This window comes from Trichechus manatus, unplaced genomic scaffold (genome assembly GCF_000243295.1).
Source record: "Trichechus manatus latirostris isolate Lorelei unplaced genomic scaffold, TriManLat1.0 scaffold00026, whole genome shotgun sequence".
Classification (NCBI taxonomy): Eukaryota; Metazoa; Chordata; class Mammalia; order Sirenia; family Trichechidae; genus Trichechus; species Trichechus manatus.
This window is the reverse complement of record NW_004443962.1, coordinates 9704471-9722613: the sequence shown is the minus strand read 5'-3', so window position 1 is coordinate 9722613 and position 18143 is coordinate 9704471. Positions and strand designations below refer to the sequence as shown.

The window sequence follows — 18143 nt, the reverse complement described above, 5'->3', positions numbered from 1 at the left end:
TTAGGAACAGGCCGTCAGAGAAGTAGGAGGAGCCACAGAATGGTGCAGAGAGGTGGGGGTGAGGCCAGGGGCCTTCAGTCACTGAATGGTGACTGTCCCTGTGTTTCCTCTACCCTGCCAGGCTTGTTTCCTCTGTGCCATGTGTCCGTCCAGTTTTGCACTTATCTTGAGTAGCAGAGGGGCCTTGGTGGCACAGTGATTAAGCGTTTGGCTGCCAGCCAAAAGGTCGGCAGTTCAAATCCCCCAGCCACTCCTTGGAAACCCTATGGGGCAGTTCTGCTCTGTCCCGTAGGGTCTCTATGAGTTGGAATCGACTTGATGGCAATGGGTTTGGTTTTTTCCGATTTTGAGTAGCAGAGGGCTTCTTTATTTTTTTCTGTCCTTTTTTTTTTTATTTTTTGGTGGCAACAGAGAAACAGCTGCTGGCTTCTCTGGGAGCGTGGAAAAATCCATACGCCTTTAATGAAAGGTTATTGGGAGGAGCCATCTCGGTGGGGCCGGCCAGAGTCCCATTAAGGGAGTTCTGAGATCTTGAGACTGCATCATGATTTTTATGGATCAAATTACATTGGTGATTAGTTCAAAGTCAACTTAAAAAGTTTACGTGGCAGCACCAGGGCATGGGGACACCCTGCTAGCCAGCTGCAGGATTGGAATGCAGAGAACGAAGGCTTTCTCTTTGACCTCATTCTGGGAGAGACCAAGGTCCTGCGTGTTCCTCACTAATGAATATTTAGTAACTTGCCTGGAGCCATGTGGCCTTGGGCACACATACCTCATGCTGGGAAAGTTTCATGACACTTTCTTGGGGCCTCAATAGATACTATATTTTAAGATTATTTCGCCTGGAGAAACGACTTAATTACCCAGTGTTCTCCCTGCCTGCATCCACTTACTTAGAAAACTGCTCGGCTCAACTCGCAAACTCTTGGGTGTGGTGGAAGGTAAAGGGGTCCCATCCCAAATAAGATCGAGAATGATCCCTGCTGGCCCCGCCCCAGCAGAAGAGGATTCGATGCCAGTCATGTGCCCCCTTCCGATGATCCTCAGCCAGTGCCACACCTACCTGCCAAGCTCAGCATCCTTCAGCCCATCCTTCCTCCCGCAGAGCTTGTCCTTGCCATGCACGGCCAGGTCAGACCATCTGCTTTTGTCCCAGATCGCTCTGTTCCCCATTTGATACTAATTATGACTGGCTTTCCCACTGCACTGTGAGCTTCTGGAGCACAGGAGCTGAGTCTGATTCATCTCTGTTTCTTCTGCACGTAGCACAGGGCCCAGCTCCTAATAGGTTTTCGATCCACGCTGATAAATGGGTGAATGAGTATGTGCTTACCACTCCTCGGGATGTTTGTATTTTAAGCTCTATATTTATATTAAAAGTGCTATTTCTTTTCTTTCTTTCTTTTTTAAGGAATTTAAATCATTAGTTGTTAAAGACAGAGACAGACAAAGTGGGAAGGACATATTGGGTGGGGACCTTCCCCCTTGGCCCTGGGCTCACAGGATCAACCCTGAAGATTACTTGGGCTAAGAGTACCTGCTTGCCTCTTGCCTTGAGCCCAGGTCTAGGAATATAAAAAAATACCCCTCCCAGTCTCCAAGACAACATTACAGAAAAGATATTAGGGTTGTCCCTGTACCTGGAGAGCCTTGCTGGGTAAGCCCGCCTGTGGCCAGGTACTAGCTACCTCAGTGTCTTGTGTGAACTCCTCTGGGTGTTTTTGTTTTTTTTTTGCTTTTGTATTTTCTTGCTTGGGGCTTGTCTTGTCCTCTTTCTACCTTAGTTTCTTAGAAAAGCACCTTTGGAAAATTCTGACCTTTACCAGCTACATAAAGGGGGAAGGGCCCTGGCTGTAGCAGGTACCACTAGCTGTCCGGAGGTCTCTGGAGCCAGGGGTTGGTCTGCACGGCAGCTCCGTGGGAACGGGGGGCAGGGCTGGTGGGGTTGGGCAACCTGAGATACCAGTTCCTCTCTGTCTTCACGCACAGCAGAGATGGCACCAACAGATGGACTGGTTCTCCAGAAATCAAAAGCTTCCCTCTCCCCTCTTCTGAAATCCAGCGGATTAGCACCTTCTGTCTCCTCTTCATTGCTGTCAGCTTTGAGCCCTTTTTGGCTGGCCGTGTCCACAGCAAGGGTCAGTAATCTTCCTCTAAAGGTTTCTTGGGAGGTGGCCAACCTGATGATGCCATTAGAAGGAGCCAGGCCAGGTCAGGATGCACAGCCTTTGCCATTTTCCAAACTCAGACTCGCCTCGCTTTTGCTGTCATTCACGTCTGGTGACTCATCGGCGCCTGTCCCATCTCGTCCTGCTAATTGACGTCGTCGTCAGCGGCCCTGCTGCCTCCTGTCTCAGGGCGGCCATCAGAAGGAGCCCGTCTCCGTCTGCTGCTGCCCCCACCTAGCCTTGCCAGTTACCCGTGTCCACACGGAGCCTGTGGGCTTTGCCCAGTCTTTTGTTAACCTTGGCTGGATGGGCCAGTAAACAATGGTGAAATAGATCAGACCTCGGGACGGAGTCATACAGATCAGGGTCTGGTGCTGCTCTCAATAACATTCCAGAAGGTCTTGACCAAGCTCCTTAGCCTTGGAGCCTCGGTTTCCCCATCTGGGAAATGTGGGTGATAATGTCAGCCCTGCCCACCTCACTGGGTTGTTGGAGGATCAGGTGGACTGGGTGTGGGAACAGCTCTGTGACCTCAGAGCACTGCAAAGATACAGAGGATCGACCCCGCCACCTTCACCACTGCCCTGCAGGCGTTCCTCCCTCTCACCCATGTGGGCGCTTCCAAGGGCCTGCTCTCCACCCTCGCTTCTTTCTCAGTAACATGTTAGAGCAGGGGGTCAGGCACTGTGCTTTCCTTGTCTTGTTCGGGTTTGTCCCTCAGTGATTTTATCTGTGTCCATAGCTTCAACAAAATGTAACTCCATATAGCTGGAGTCCTTCCCTTAAGCCCAGTACCACTTGTCAGTCTGCCTGTTTGACATCTCGGTCTGGATTTTTCTCCCTGGGTCCCAAATGCAGGACATCTAAAATAAAATTTAAGACTTTCCATCTGGCAAGCGGCCTGCTTTCCGTCAGGTCCTTCCTGAATACCTCAGGCTTCTCTGCCAACATGCCTTGTTTGCAGGGCACCATTGTATCTCCCTCGTCTCATGTCCGTTTGCCCACTTCTTGCCCACTGTCCTGGTTCCGGCCCTGGTTCGCCCACACTTGGGTGTTGCCATAGGCTGCCAGCCTGAGTCCTTGACCCACTTTTCCCTTGCAGCCCATCCTTTATATTTCAGAAAGTTCAGCTGAGGTGGTGTCACTCTCCTGCTCAGAAAGCCTGAATAGGAGGCTGTCCATCCCTCCTGAATGGAGTCCTGGTTTCTGAGGCATTTAAAGTCTGTAAAGCTGACTGGCTCAGCCTCTTTCTTACCACTCCTTTCTGGATATCCTACAGTCCACTTAAACTGAAATGGCTTTCATTTCTTGAGCCCCATCTTGCTTTGTTTTGCCTCCATTTCTCTTCCCAGAACGTCCTTCTGTTGAAATCTTACCCCCCTTTGAGCAGGAGCTCACATGCTGTCTGCTTCGTGAAGCTGCCGTGGTTATTCCTGGCAGAAGGGCTGAACCTAAGAGCGAGTCGTGCCAACGGAATGGCCCCAAGCACACAGGGCTCAGCGGCAGGTCCCGTAGACTTACTTCTCCTTAGGTTGAAGCCAGTTGTTTTGCTTCACAAATCTAAAAAGTGTTTACACATAGTTGGTAAAAAAAAAAAAAAAAAAGAAAGAAAAATTTCTCTCACTAACTAATAAATATCCCTAAAGTGGTACAAAAGTGCTGTAGAAACTTGGAGGATTACAAATTCACCACAAGCAAAAGTGGTTTGGAATGGCTGCCTGAGGAGGTGAGATTTGATTTGACCTTAAAGGATGAATGTCTTCGTTTCCGAGGGCTTTAAAGAGCAGAAATTTATTTTCTCACAGTTCTGGAGGCTAGAAGTCCAAACCAAGGTATCGACCATGTTGATTCCTTCTGAGGGTCTTTAGAGAGGAACTGTTCCATGCCTCTCTCCAAGCCAGTTCTGGTGGCCGCTGGCAGTCCTTGGTGTTCATGCTGCTTCCGTTGTCACGTGGTATCTGTTTTCCCCCTGTGTGTAACCCCTCTTTTGCAAGACACTACTCAGAACCGATTAGGGCCCAACCTACTCAGGTATGATGTTATTAACTGATAACATCTGCAAAGACGAACCCCATTTCCCCAAAGTCACATTCCCCAATGCAAGGGTTAGGACTTCAGCATGCCTTTTTGGGAGCCCAGTTGAATCCATAACAATGGATAAGTCTTTGGTGGTAGCCAAGAGGTGGTGAGTGGGGCATCCCAAGCAAAGGGACTGGAAGGCACAAAGTGGGCAGTCAGGAAGGCTCAGCATGTGTTCTAGAAATGTGAGCAGAGGCAGGGAACCTCTTGTTTTTAGGTTGTTAGGTGCTGTCGAGTTGGTTCCAGCTCCTACTGACCCCATGTACAACAGAACAAAACACTGCCCAGTCCTGTGCCATCCTCACAGTCATTGCTATGTTTGAGCCCATTGTTGGAGGCAGCATGTCAATCCATCTCGTTGAGGGTCTTCCTCTCTTTCGCTGACCCTTTACTGAGAACCTGTTAGTACTATTGATAAAAATAGCTAATACATTTTGAGTGTTTTAGATGTCTGCATGTATTATCTCATTTAATCCTCACGTGTGGTGGCTTCAGATGAGGAAACTGAGAGACACAGAGGCAACTGTGACTTATTTAAGGAAATCCGTGTACTAAGTGAGGAGTCAGGATTCAAACCCAGGCCTCTGCCCCTCCAAGCCCGTGTTCCTGGGCAGTGTGGTACACCGCCATTGTGCTCTGCAAGGTGCCTTAGGAAGTAGTGGTCCAACCTTGCTCCCTGTGCAGAAATCTCAGATGATCTCATTCCTGGGGGAATAAAAAGTCTGTCCCCTAGCAGGTATACAGTGAAGGGTTTTGTAAGAAAGAAGGATACAGAACAGAAATAGGGACCAGAAGGGCTTGGTGTGTGGAATTAGACTTCACCCTTTATTCAGTGGGATGGAAAGGTTTTGTGCAGGGAAGTGATGTAATGAAAGAAGAGGATTTGGGAGATTAGTCTTGGGGTGAATGTGCACTGACACTAGGGAGATCAATTAGACATAAAAAGGGAAACTTAAAATAGATATTACTGGAACTGGCTGCTGAATCAGTCTGGAGAAGTGAACAGAATGACCTTTAGAGGGTTCCAGGACTTCTAGTAAGTTGTATGACAGGCTTATTCTCTCTGTATTCCTTGCAGCGTTCCAAAATGGGCTGGGGTAAAAAAATCAGTGATCTCGCAAGCATTAGTTGTGTGCCTGCTGTATGCTAGGCATTGTATTAGGTACTTGAAACAATTGGAAAGACATATTTAGAAGCTTGTAGGGTTGGAGAGGCCCAATTTTGTTCTAAAAGCTTATTCAGTTCTCTCAAGAGCCCTGGTGGACTCATCCCCACATCTTCCAAACGAGGAACCTCAGTGAGGGTGAATGACTTGCCCAAGGTCACGTAACTCATGAGTAGAAGCAGCCTTCCGATAGCAAGTTCACTGTTCACTGAGGCCACTGTTTTCCTTCCTATGTATCCTTATGTCCTGTTGCATAGAATTCAGCTCCCTGGGTGTCTTCTCTCTGCATCTGTAACTGCTTCTGGCTTATGGAACTTCCTCCGCCCTCACTTCTTTGCCATCCTGCTTTGTCTATCCCTTCTCTGTCTATCCCTTCTCTGTCCCTGCTCTTATGAGAGCAGACTAAGAATCTTCGTTCCTGCACCTGACCCAGCCCTAGGGAATAAGGTACCTGTTTTAGAAGAGGAGAAGTTTTAGGGGTGTCTTAGTTACCTAGTGATGCTGTAATAGAAATACCAGAAGTGGGTCATTTTAAAAATCACAAATTTATTTTCTCACAGTCCAGGGGGCTAAAAAAACAAAACCAAACCTATTGCCATTGAGTCGATTCCAACTCATAGCAACCCTATAGGACAGAATAGATCTGCCCCATAGGGTTTCTGAGGCTGTAAATCTTTACAGAAGCAGACTGCCACATCTTTCTCCCTCATAGCGGCTGGTGGGTTCAAACCGCCAACCTTTCGGTTAGCAACCAAGCGATTAACCACTGCCCTACCAGGGCTCCTAGGAGGCTAGAAATCTGAGTCGAGGCCATGACTATAGGGGAAGGCTCTCTGTCGACTCTGGGGAGGATGCTAGTCTCTTTCAGCTTGTGTAGCCCTGGCGTTCCTTGGTTCCTTGGCGATCTCCGCGGCAACCTTCCCCCATTTGAGCTTGTTCGTCTCTGTCTGGCTGCTCCTTGTGTCACTTGGAAGTGATTAGGGTCAGGATATGGCCAAATCAACATAACAGAGTAACCCTATTTCCAAACAGAATTACATCCACAAGTATAGGGGTCAGGATTCCAACACATATTTTGGGGGGACACAGTTTAGTCCCTAACAAAGTGACTTTACATTCTGGGTTGTCCATAGTACTTAGCTGTGTCATCAGTAACACGATACAATTAGGTAAATTCTCCTTTTCAATTCGGGGGTGTCAGATAGGTGAACCCCTGGATCCAGGACATGTTCAGACTTGTGAGATTATGAGCAAACCCAGGTGTCGGTGATGGCCACAGATAGGTCAGAGCTGGGGAGGCGTGGCAGGGTCTGCAGGGAGGAGAGTCGGGCAGCTGTTGGAGGCGAGTCCTCATGGAGGATCACAACCTCACAACAGTGATAGGAGCTGTGAAGTCAGAGAACACTGCATCCAGCCTACCTGGACAGACCGAGGACAGGCTGGGAGGTATCCAGGAAGATGTCCAAGGACATTGCAGAGTGGATGAGTGGTGTACAGAAGCTTCTTATTTCCATAACCGAGGAGAATAGGATGGCCTGAGTTGACAAGGGCAGAGAAAAAGGTGAAATACCTACTTGTGTGGCAGGACCCACTTCAGGACCTGTTTGAACTTGGTAACAAGGTGCTGTTTCTGCCTCAACCTTCAGAACATTGTTTTTTTCTGTGGGTTGGTTCTTCCTGTGGGGTAGGCAAAAGGGAACCCTCGTATGGAATGCAGCACTCAGGCCCGGATGTCTGGCTGTTCCAGAGCTCGGTTATCAAATTCCCAACTGGCTTTGCGCACCTCCTTGCCCAGCTGCCCCCAGGTTGCGTATCAGTCTGCGTGGCTTCGCCCAGTGTACCTGCAGCAGTTGGACAGGTAGCTCATAGGCAAGATGAGGGGTGTCTGAGGGCCGAGGGTGGACAATGCTGTTCTCCCTCCCCACCAGGTGCTGGCTGGGATGAATGTCTACCCCTCTGAATTTGAAGACATCAAGGAAGAGTACAACATACGCGGCTACCCCACCATCTGCTACTTTGAGTAAGTCCCTCGCTCCCCGCTGCAGCCCGTCTTCCTCCCTGATGGCAGACATGTCCCTGCTGAGCCCGCCTTGTCTCCCCACATTCACAGGAAAGGAAAGTTTCTGTTCCAGTATGACAATTATGGGTCCACCGCTGAGGACATTGTGGAGTGGCTGAAGAAGTAAGTCGGGCGTTGGCTTCAGGGGGTGTGTGTTGCGAGGGAGGGGCTTTTGCTGGGCCTAGGGTAGTCCCCCCGGGACTCTGGCTGGGGGTGAGGAAGAGGATGAGGAAGGGGAGGGGATTGTTGCACTGCCTGCACAGCTGTTGGGGGGTTGAGCTAGGTCAGCATGGGGAGCTCTGTGAGCTTAGGGTGCAGCAGTTGTGAGGACTTGGTGTGCCTTTGCCTGTGATGACTAGACCCTGACTAGCACGTTGGATGGCGAGTCCATCTCCTCTCCCCCTTCCCTGTGGCCTGGAATTGGGGAGAGGGACCCCTAAGCCTGTCAGCTCTCCTGGAATAGGCAAGGGCTTTCTGAAATCTTCCCAGATCTCAAATAGACCTATTAACCGCTCTCTCTCTGATGGATGGAAGTATTTCTCACCCAGAGCATCAGGTCTGAGAGTTTTCCACTGCAGGTCTTTCCGAAAGCAGAATTGTAAATTGAACACTTACTCTAAACACAAAGCTGTATTCGTTGCTGAGGCTACCAAGAACTATTCTAATGCCATGGGTTTGCAGTGTTCTTCCCAGACTCTGCTTCATTTGATGGATCCTCATAGCAGCCTGTGACCCCACGTGGTAACATGAGGAGCCTGAGATTTGACCCTTAGAAAGCCAACCGCCCGTCCCCCAGATCACCACTGCCCTCATCTGGAAGCCCCACACTGTGCTAGACCCTCTGCCTGCTCCTTCCTGGTCCCCCACCCTCCGTTCCCACCTTCCCAGTGTTTTAACAGCTAGCTCACCTGTCACCCTTTGAAGTTTCCCCAGCCATCCCAGTCTGGCCCCTCACCGCTCCTTGGCACCCAGCCCAGCCCTCACTGCTCCATGGAGGAGTCATCCACTGGGCACCCACCCGTTGCTGCCTCTGGTTATTCGTGTTCAGTTCTCAGAACAATAGCTAACACCTTTGGGGCTTTGCTTGGTGGCAGACCCTGTTCTAAGCCCTGTAGTGGATTCTTGTGTAATTCTCAGGTAGCCCTGTGAGGAAGGTGGTGATGTTATCCTTCATCTACAAAAGAGGTGACTGAGGCACAGTGATGAGGGAACTTGCCCAAGGTCATACAGCTGACAAGTAGCAGGGCAGGATGACCCCAGGCTCGATCCCCTCTCTTCAGACAACTCCTCACCATGGCATTGGGCCTCCTCTGAGTTCTGGTCTGAGCTGTCCCCTCCCCCTAACCGCCAGCATCGTAGATACTTACTGACATGATGCCTTTAGGGACATGAGAATTAGTTGTCTAAAGATACGGATCTTGCAAATGTGTATTTTTAGAATGGGAAAGGAGGGTGAATTTTGTGCAAAAACAAAAGGAAGCAAAGAAAAAAAACCTGTTAGACTTCTGTAGGTTGAAAATCTCAGTCTTCTGTCCACTCCCAGGAGTCCTGGAGATAAAACACAAGTGATGACACCATATTTGCATAGCGTCTTTTGTTTCTCTGAAGCATTTTCACATCTCTGTTCCCAAGGCAGTGCCCCATTATCAGGTGTTCATTGTCTTCACCTGGGCCTTCGCTTTCCTGTTTTCCTTTTCCACTTGATAATAAGCATGTCGTCTCCAGCTAGACATATCTCTCTGCTTTGGGAGAAAGTTTCAACAAATAGCAATCTCATTTGTCACCAGAGCATAAAATCTGTCCGCTTCCCTCCTTCCCTCCTCCCCCCGCCCCCGTCTAACCTTTTTTGTTTTCAAAACGCCCTCATATCTTTTTGGAAGGATAAGGTTTGGTTTAAAAAAAAAAGTGTTCCTAATTGCTTGCTAACCCTAGACGAGGAGATCACATCAATGGAGTTTGGGAGACAGGTTATTATCTCCCCGCTGGAGAATGCTCCCTGCATTCTGACCACCCTCTTCTCTGTGCACCCCTGCCCTGCCTCCTCCGCATATTCTGCTCTGGCCTCCTGAACCCCACGGTACCCCCAGATTCTGCCCTGGGCTGGTCCCTCCACACTTCCCACCTCCGCCTTCTCCCCTCCTAACTGGAAGGAAACCTTGTTAGCAGCCTCTGATCTATCTTTCGTATCCAGGGTGCGATGGTTGATGCGGTAACTCCAGGAAAGAGGGGAAGGGGAACATCTGGGTCTCCCTGGGCAGGCCCCTCCCAGCAGCCTCCCCACCTGTGAACACTCTGTATCAGTGGCCCACAGCTAGAGGTGACTTCTCCAAAGGCATGACTGGAGCCTGCTCTTGGGCAGCTGTTGGGGGTGGCTACCTCCTGATGAGAGGTGAGCTGTCCAATGTCATGGCCCACCAAGATGTCTTAGAGTTCTCTAGAGAAACAGAACCAGTGAGGTATTTAGAGATATAAACTCGAGAGAGAGATTGATTTACTTCAAGGAATTGGCTCACACGAGTTTAAGGGCTGACAAGTCCAAAATCCATAGGTCAGGTGGCAGGCTGGAGACTCCTGCAGGTTTGTGTCCCAAATCTGTAGATCAGGAGATGGAAAGAGTGCAGAGTGAAGAAGGAGAAAGTTCTGCCAAACTATCTATAGTCTGGAGGCAGAACACACTCCCTAAGAAAACTCCCTTTTCAACTGATTGATTGATTACATTACATTACATTGCATTATGGAAGGTCATTACATTACATTGTATTAGATTACATTACGGAAGAGTAGCTAGACTAATGTTTGGCTAAACCGCAGGGAACCGTAGCCTATCCAAGTTGACACATAAAATTAACCATCACACACAAGGTTCTACCAGCTTGTTTAATTTTTAACAAATCTTGTTTTAAAGATAATCAAGTAAGTTCATTATAGAAAAACTTCAAAATATAGTTAAAAGTCCCCCACTACTCAAAGATAACATGCCGTGATATTTTGGGAATTCTCTACCAGATTTTTTCCCCTTACATAAATGCACCCCTGCACCTGGCTTTCCACGTACCAGGTGTTTTAAGTCTTCCCCACTTTTCCCAGCAACCCCTGCTTCCCTGCACTTCTTCCCTGGGCCTCTCCATCCATCCTCTGCTGCTCATGAGGTGGAGCAATGAGGGTAAATCCAGCATGGCTAATTCTCCAGACACTTTGACTTTCAAACTCCAGGGGAGAAAACCTAGATCCTGCCCTTCAACTCTGGTTGGCCAGGTAAGGGTGGGGACAGTCTGAGGCTGGGCAGGAGTCCCTGGTGTCAGAATGTGTGAGGGCTCTGGGGTATCTGCACCAGTCATGTGGGTTGTGACTCTCCCCTCTCACCCACAGGCATGCCATCTGGTGCTCCGGGTGGCCACGTTGAAGGGGACAGGCCTGGTTTCTCATTCACCTCTCTGCAGATTTCCTGCCAGTGAATTGGGCTAGGCATGTGGAGGTGTGGTGTCTAAGGGGGAATCCCTTTTGGCCTAGCTACCCATTTCTCACAGTGGCTACAACAATGGGCTCAAGCACAGCAACAATTGTGAGGATGGTGCAGGACCGGGCAGTGTTGCGTTCTGTTGTGCGTAGGGTCACTATGAGTCAGAACCGACTCGACCGCACCTAACAACAGCAACAACAACAACCCATTTCTGGCTGAGTTTTGTGCCAGTATCTTTGTATACCAACCAGAAGCAAACTAAAGCCAAACACAGAGCTTCCTTGACGTCTCATGCTTAGAACCGCATCTTCTCATGTATGGCATGTGCATCCCCCTCAGACAGTGATCTGATCTGTGTGAACCTCCCAGGCCCAGAGAGCCTGGGGAAACTGCCCTCTCCAAACAGACACAGAGTCGCAGGACTGGAAGGGAATTGAAAAGTCAGCAAACCTACCGCAGCGTTTTTTCTTAATCTCTGCATCACCTCTAGAATAGAAGTATTTAACTCAGCCTAGCTTAAACTCCGTAGGTAGCAGGGCTTGCAGGGGCTCGCCTTGTTTTGATACCTAGGGAGGTTTGGGTAATACCTGATAAATTTACAAAGCATCTCATATCCGTTATCTTTCTACCTGAGAGGGGGATGAAGAAAGGACTATAAATGTGCTGTCTTGGAGATGTGTTAAGTCAAGTGTTGCTTAAACGCCTAGAGCTGGTAGGTGGAGGATCTAGAACTCATGTCCAACTCTTCCAACCCCCAATTCTGGTTTCCTTCCTTCCCACCTGCTATAGATAGAATGTTCTTCTGTTGAGTGGAAAAATCTGTTTTTCTGGAGCTTTCATATGGTGTTGGTTCTTCTCTTTGGGGCCGTAGAGGATAGGTCTAATTTCTGAAATATTTGAAGAAATTTTTTTGTTTCTATTGTGTTCCCGAGTCTCCTTTGCTCCATGTGAAACACTTCCAGCTCCTTTAACCATTTGTCTCTCATTTAGTCATCTGTTTGACAAGCGTTTGTTGGGTGTTAGGTGCAGGAGGTAGAGAGAGAGGGCCCCAGTCTTCAAGGAGGTCACGTCCAGTGGGGAGACAGACGGTTAAAAAGTTAATTCAGTGATAAGTGGTCAGGCCACAGACTTCCACTCAGTCCCTCTTGTCCCACTAAGTCCTTTTCCCCATATGCCCAGCTCTGCAATCCTCTCCAGAAAATAAACTTCCTGTTGTCCGCTGAGGCATGAAAGGGGTGCCCACCTGGCTGCTAGGGTGAAGGACAGGATCTGAGGAGCTGGCTGCCCAGCTTTCCATGGATCCCCCTGTGTTCAGCCCCAGCCTCCTTCGATGGAGTGGGGCCTCTGGAGCTTTTGCCCACCCATGTGGTTCTCACCCCCACCCCACCCCCACCCCAGCGCATACCCAGCACCTCAGGTTTCCGTCCTTGGCGTTGCTAAGTCGAGTTTCTAGCTTCTAAAATTGTGCTGACCTCGTTTTCGCTCTTCTGCTGTTGTCTTCTCTCCTGTTCTTTTTGCTTCTGTGGATTCATACCTTTTTTTTTTTTCCTCCCCACACCTGCACTGTTATTTTCGTGGTTTTGGAAGAATCTATATTCTGTCCTCCATGTTTAACTAGAAGTCTCTCAGGCTCTTTCATATGCTTGTACTGCTGCTAAGCCACAGCTTCTCCGTCCTGTGTTTATGCTGTTGCCAGATTATTAAAAATTTAATTTTTTAATAGATTACACTTACAGAATTTAAAAAAATTAAAGATAGCTAAAAAGTATAGATTGGGAAGTTACACTCCTACCCGTTTTGTCCCTCCTAGTCCCCCTCACACCGCCTATAAACCAGAACCAAGCCAGTTGCCATTGAGTCAGCTCCGACTCACGGCGGGTGACCCCCTGTGCATCAGAGTAGAACTGTGCCGCACAGGCTTTTTGGCAGCTGATTTTCCAGAAATAGGTTTTCAGGCCTTTCTTCTAACGCACCTCCAGGTGGACTTGTACGTCCAACCTTTTGGTTAGCAGTGAGCGCATTAACTGTTTGCACCACCCAGGGACTCCGCCACCTACCCCCCATAGGTTACAACTTTTATTGGTTTCTTATACGTTCTTTAAGTGTTTCTTATGCGGAAACAAGCAAATATGAATAAATAATCTTTATCTCTCCCTTTCTTATGCAAAATTAGTAAACTATAGCATGACCCCCACATCTCCAGCACTGTATCCAGGAGATCTTTCTGTGTCGGTGCATGGAGGGAGTCCTTGCTCTTTTCAGCTGCACAGCCCTCTGTCATGTGGGTGTGCTGCAGTTCACCTGACCCGCCCTGGCTGATGCCACTGGGCTCTTTCCAGTCTTTGCTGTGAATGCCTTTGAATATGCATAGTTTTGTGTGCGTGCAGATGTATTGTAAAGATAAAGCCCTTGAAGTAGAGGGAGTCAGGGAGAGGTTGGTGGTTCGAGCCCAAGTGCAGGAACTGAGATTCCACGATGTTGGTCTGGGACCATTGTCTGGCTGGTGGGCTCATTTTGAAGCTTGATTTTGCCCACCAGCCCCATCTGGCCTAGGACGAGCATAGGAGGAGAGTGATTGGCCCTCTCCCTGCCACTCTTCTTTTCTTGGGAATGGGGTGGCTGTGGATACCCAGCTCCATGCAGGCGGCCTTGCAGCTGGCTTTGCAAGGCAGTGGCAAGGCTGCCAATGGGGCTCAGTCACAGAGAGGGCTTGTAAAGGTGATGCCACACCCAGGCTTCTGCCGTGAAAGGGGAGATGGGCATCAGATCCCATTGTGCTGGCCACATTGCTGTCTGTGATGAATTCTCCAGCCCTGCCTGCTGAAACTTAAATTTTTTCTATTGTAGACTCTCAAAGGCAGGAAACAATGGTTGTCTTTTCACATTTGTCATCTTAAAGGGTTTTTTAAAAGCAGCACTTAAGGTGCTCTGGCAAAGGTGCTTTGGCTGCAGAGCAGCAGGGAACAGTATCAACAGTGATCTTCTGAGCTGTGGAGCAAGGGAGGGCACCTTCAAAACTCCCCTCCTTGCAACAGCTAGTGAGATCAGTATCAGCCAGTACCAGCTGCCCTCAAGTCAGTTCTGACTGATGACCACCCCGTGTGTGTCAGAGTAGAACTGTGCTCCCTGGGGTTTCCAATGGCTGATCTTTTGGGAGTAGATCGCCAGGCCTTTCTTCCAAGGTGCCTGTGGGTACACTTGAACCTCCAACCTTTCAGTTAGCGGCTGAGTGCAGCCACCGTTTGTACCACCTGGGGACTGAGGTCGATGTTAGTACACAGTTATACATTGGAGAAACAGACTCAAGAGAGGCTAGGCAGCAGGCCCAAGGTTAGGCAGCTAGCAGGTGGTAGAGTTGGGATTTGGACTGATTTCAAGCCAGGCTCTTTCTGTTCTCATCACTACCCCTGGGGGAACTAGGTAAGTTTGCTCTTGGCCTCTAGAAGGACTGGTGACATAGCATAGACATTGTCATAGTGAGGGCACCCCCAGCCTTGTTCACCTAGCCCCAGTATCCCTCATCGTAACTGCCCTCCAGGCTGCTCCGACGTGGCGGGGTTTCCCCTCCCAGCCCTCCGTGCCCTTCCCTGGCCCAGTCTTAGTCTGCCTCAGACACCTGCCTCTCTCTTCCCCCTCACACCCATGTACATACCCCCTTCCCGTGATGATTCTCTTCCTCTCCCCCCACCTGGCCCTGTGGGGCAATACTAAACACAACAGTGACCCTTTCCAAAGGTCATTCTTTGCTGCTGCTATTTATTCTTGCCAGTTTGCTGTAAGTTTGAAATAGCTTGAGAAAGCTAACAAACACCCATATTCCTGGGAGGAAGTGAGATTTCTTGAGCTGATAGAGAGTTATAGCTAAAAGCCCACTATTTGTAACAGGTTTCAGCTAAGCACTTCCTCTGGGGTCTTGATGGGAAGATGGAGGTGGGCAGGGCCATACCGCGCCTGCACAACCCTTCCACCAGGGGGCGTTGTTCCTGGTTTGTTGAAAGCTGAGCCCCTGGAGTGGGCCGCGCCAAGCCAGGGGCCTTTGTGTCCAGGGGGCTGGATTCTGTAAGGGCTATTCAGGCCCAGGGGCCTGCTCTGAGCTCTGCCTGTTTTTGGTCTTCCAGTCCGCAGCCGCCACAGCCCCAGGTCCCCGAGACTCCCTGGTCAGATGAGGGCGGCTCCGTTTATCACCTGACCGACGAAGACTTTGACCAGTTTGTGAAGGAACACTCCTCTGTCCTCGTCATGTTCCACGCCCCATGTGAGTGGAGCTCTGTCCCTCCCCCTCCACATCCTTCCCTCTCGCAGAGGGACGTGAGTTCAGCACCTACTGAATGCCAGGTCCCATGTAGGCCGGGGGGCGCAGTAGTGAGTGTGACAGGCATGGTCCCTGCCCTGCACCACCGTCCTCACTGGGCTGCATATGTCCCTCAGCTGGAGCTCAGGGAGATGCACCCTCCAAACCCCCTCGTCCCCCACCCCCCACTGCAGGTCTGAATGGAGAAATGCAAACGGAGTTCCCAGCATCAGAGGAATTAAGACTTAAGGCCCCACAGATGTTATCTAGAACAGTAATCACCCTCATCTAACAGGTGGGGAAACCGAGGCCCCGAGAGGCCCTGTGTCTTGCCCAGCAGCTAAGAGGGCGGTGGGGCCAGGGCTGGAGCCTCAGGTCCCCTGGCTCCTCGTATGCCTTCCTTCTGCTAATCCTGGTTCAGTCTCACCCTCAGTGACCATAGTGAATCAGGGGGATCTGCTGTGAATGAGCTTACAGTAATGGCTGAAGACCTGCAGCTCAGGGCTTTGCTGGGCCAATGTCCTCGCCATTCTCCTTGAGAATGGAAGGTCGGCTCTAGTTGGCTTTCAGGAGGGAGAAGGTTGGTCCTGAAGAGGTGAGCAGGGGTTGTGTGAGAGCAAGGAGTTCCTGGAAGGGGGTAGCCCATCCGATGGGTGAAGACCGGGGGTTCCTCAGCATGGCCTGGGACGGGGTGTGTGTACAGAGGATGGGGCCTTCTTCTCTGCTTCTTTCTCATAGTCCATCCGCCAGCCCTTTGGCCCCATGATGGTAGGTAAGAGACTGTAGAGGAAACAAAGCAAGAAATCACCGCTGTAAGGATCACAGTGTCAAAGTGCGTGAGGGTAGTTGGTCTAGGCCACATAGACACAGTCAGTGGAAAGAATGCGTCTTTAAAGCTCTTAGTCATAGAATCCTCTTGCCTAACAGCTGTGTATCACCCGTGCTTACAGAGCGCTTCCCGCACAGCCCTCTCCCTGCACCTTACGGTGCTGCAGAGTGAATCTTATTGGCCCCAATTTACAGATGAGGAAACTGTGGCACAGAGAAATAACACAGATTGTTTACTGGGCTGTGAGTCCTGTACTGCTAGCCTGGTCATTTCAGACGTCACTGACCCTTAGGATCTCGGGAGGAACATCATCAAGGCCCAGCCCCTGGTCTCCTGCCCACTCCCCCCCTCCGCCCCCCACAATATCACAGGAACTTGGGTAGTCCTGGAATTGGTCATAAACATACCGTTACTGTGGATTTCCCTAATGCCTTCTTTCTTACAAGTGCCAGATGCCTGAGAAAATTCAAAGAGAAGGTATTCCCCATGGCCCCCCTCCTTCTGAGTTTCTAGAAAATGGACCGAAAAACAAAGTTTCAAAGATCCTCTAGCCTCGTGGGACACCCTCCTAATGAGGGGCGATGGGGACAGGACCTCCTCAGAGCACCTAGCTCTGCTAGAGCCTCAGCAAGGGCATCCCTAAGGTTGGAGGTCCCCAAAACACTGCCTGCCTTTCGGAGTTTGGGTTTGTCTGTAGACATCGTAGGGCTTAGGAGTGGCGGCGAGGGGTCTAGACTGAGGCCTCAGGAAGGTGATTCTTCCCACTGAGGGTAGGACTGAGTCAGAGGAGAGGCTGGAATAGGGCCGGAAGCAGTGGGATGGGGGCCGAGGGAGGCTTGCACTAGGGGTTGTCTGCATCCTCTCAGCACCCTCCAGGGTGAGTGCGTCTCACCTGGCCAGGCTACGCTGCGGCAGCTCCCTTGCTACAATATGCTCTCCTGGCCAGCCTCAGAATTGCTGATGGAAGCAAGTTTTGCAGGAGGTTATTATGCCGAATCTAGAGCTGAGATCACGCTGCCTGCTTCCCTGTCCTAGCAGTAAAGGCAGATACTGGCTGGGTGTTTACAGTTCCCTGTTGGGGAGGCTCCTGCAGCTTCTAGGACCTGAGGTTCACTCCCCATGTGTCTGTTTTTCCAGTCTGAGCCGAAGGAGCGAGGCAAGCTCCTAGGAGAGGACACTGGTTTGAGCAGGGGTTTGTGGTTTAAGCACCACACTATGAAGAGTATAGGAGCCCTGGTGGCTTGGTGGTTAAGCTCTCGGCTGCTAACCAGAAGGTTGGCAGTTCGAACCCACCAGCCACTCCATGGGAGAAAGATGTGGTAATCTGCTTCCATAAAGATTTACAGCCTTGGAAACGCTATGGGGCAGTTCTGCTCTGTCCTGTAGGGTCACAGTGAGTCAGAACTGACTCGACAGCAGTGTTTTTTTTTTTGTTTGTTTATGAATTGTGTGTCTGTGTGTGTGTGCGCGCACACGTGCACACCCTTGGATAAATCCTGTAAGTTATCCAAAAACAATGTCTACCAGGTAGATTGGAATTGTTTATTAAGGCCTTTCTTTTTAAGAACCCTGGTTGCAGAGTAGAAATATTTTTTGCCCATGTTCTTTTTTGCGGTCTTAGATGATTAGCAACCCATGGTAGCAGCTGATGCTTGCAGGATGTGGAGGCTGAGAGCCTGGCTACTAGGTCCCCCATTCCCTCCCACCCCCCCATACCTCCTCAGCCTTCCTTGAACTGGAAAAGTCTCCCTCATCTTCCTGTCGCCACATCACCTGTCAGGCATAGAGTAAGGGCTTAGTGAACGGGGGCACAAACAGATGAAGTTGTTCCAGGGCTGAACAAGAGTATGAGAACTAGAAATCAGCTGGCGGCTTTTATTTTCCCCATCAAGCGTTGTTGTTAACAAGTTTTACTGAACACCAGCCTGCCCTGTGCAGAGTTCTGTTGAGGGGGTCTGGCTTCAAACTTAGCAACTGGAAGTGTCTGAGCTCCTGTTGGTGGGTGTCTGCCTGTTAGGGACCCTGCATTCTCTGATATGGTGTCTGCCAGCCCTCCAGCCGTGCACGGCTTTGCATGTGTGTGTCCAGG

General features: G+C 50.1%; 1 protein-coding gene across 3 annotated transcripts in view; it reads left to right on the top strand.

The window, feature by feature from the left end:
* PDIA5 (protein disulfide isomerase family A member 5) overlaps nucleotides 1–18143 on the top strand; it is a 124350-nt gene that overhangs the window by 67606 nt on the left and 38601 nt on the right. For all 3 annotated transcript variants that reach the window (XM_004373622.2, XM_023728800.1, XM_023728799.1), the window contains exons 9-11: nucleotides 7344–7435; nucleotides 7526–7597; nucleotides 15053–15189. In XM_004373622.2, the coding sequence (XP_004373679.2) occupies nucleotides 7344–7435; nucleotides 7526–7597; nucleotides 15053–15189 (301 nt within the window). The remainder of the gene's footprint in view (nucleotides 1–7343; nucleotides 7436–7525; nucleotides 7598–15052; nucleotides 15190–18143) is intronic.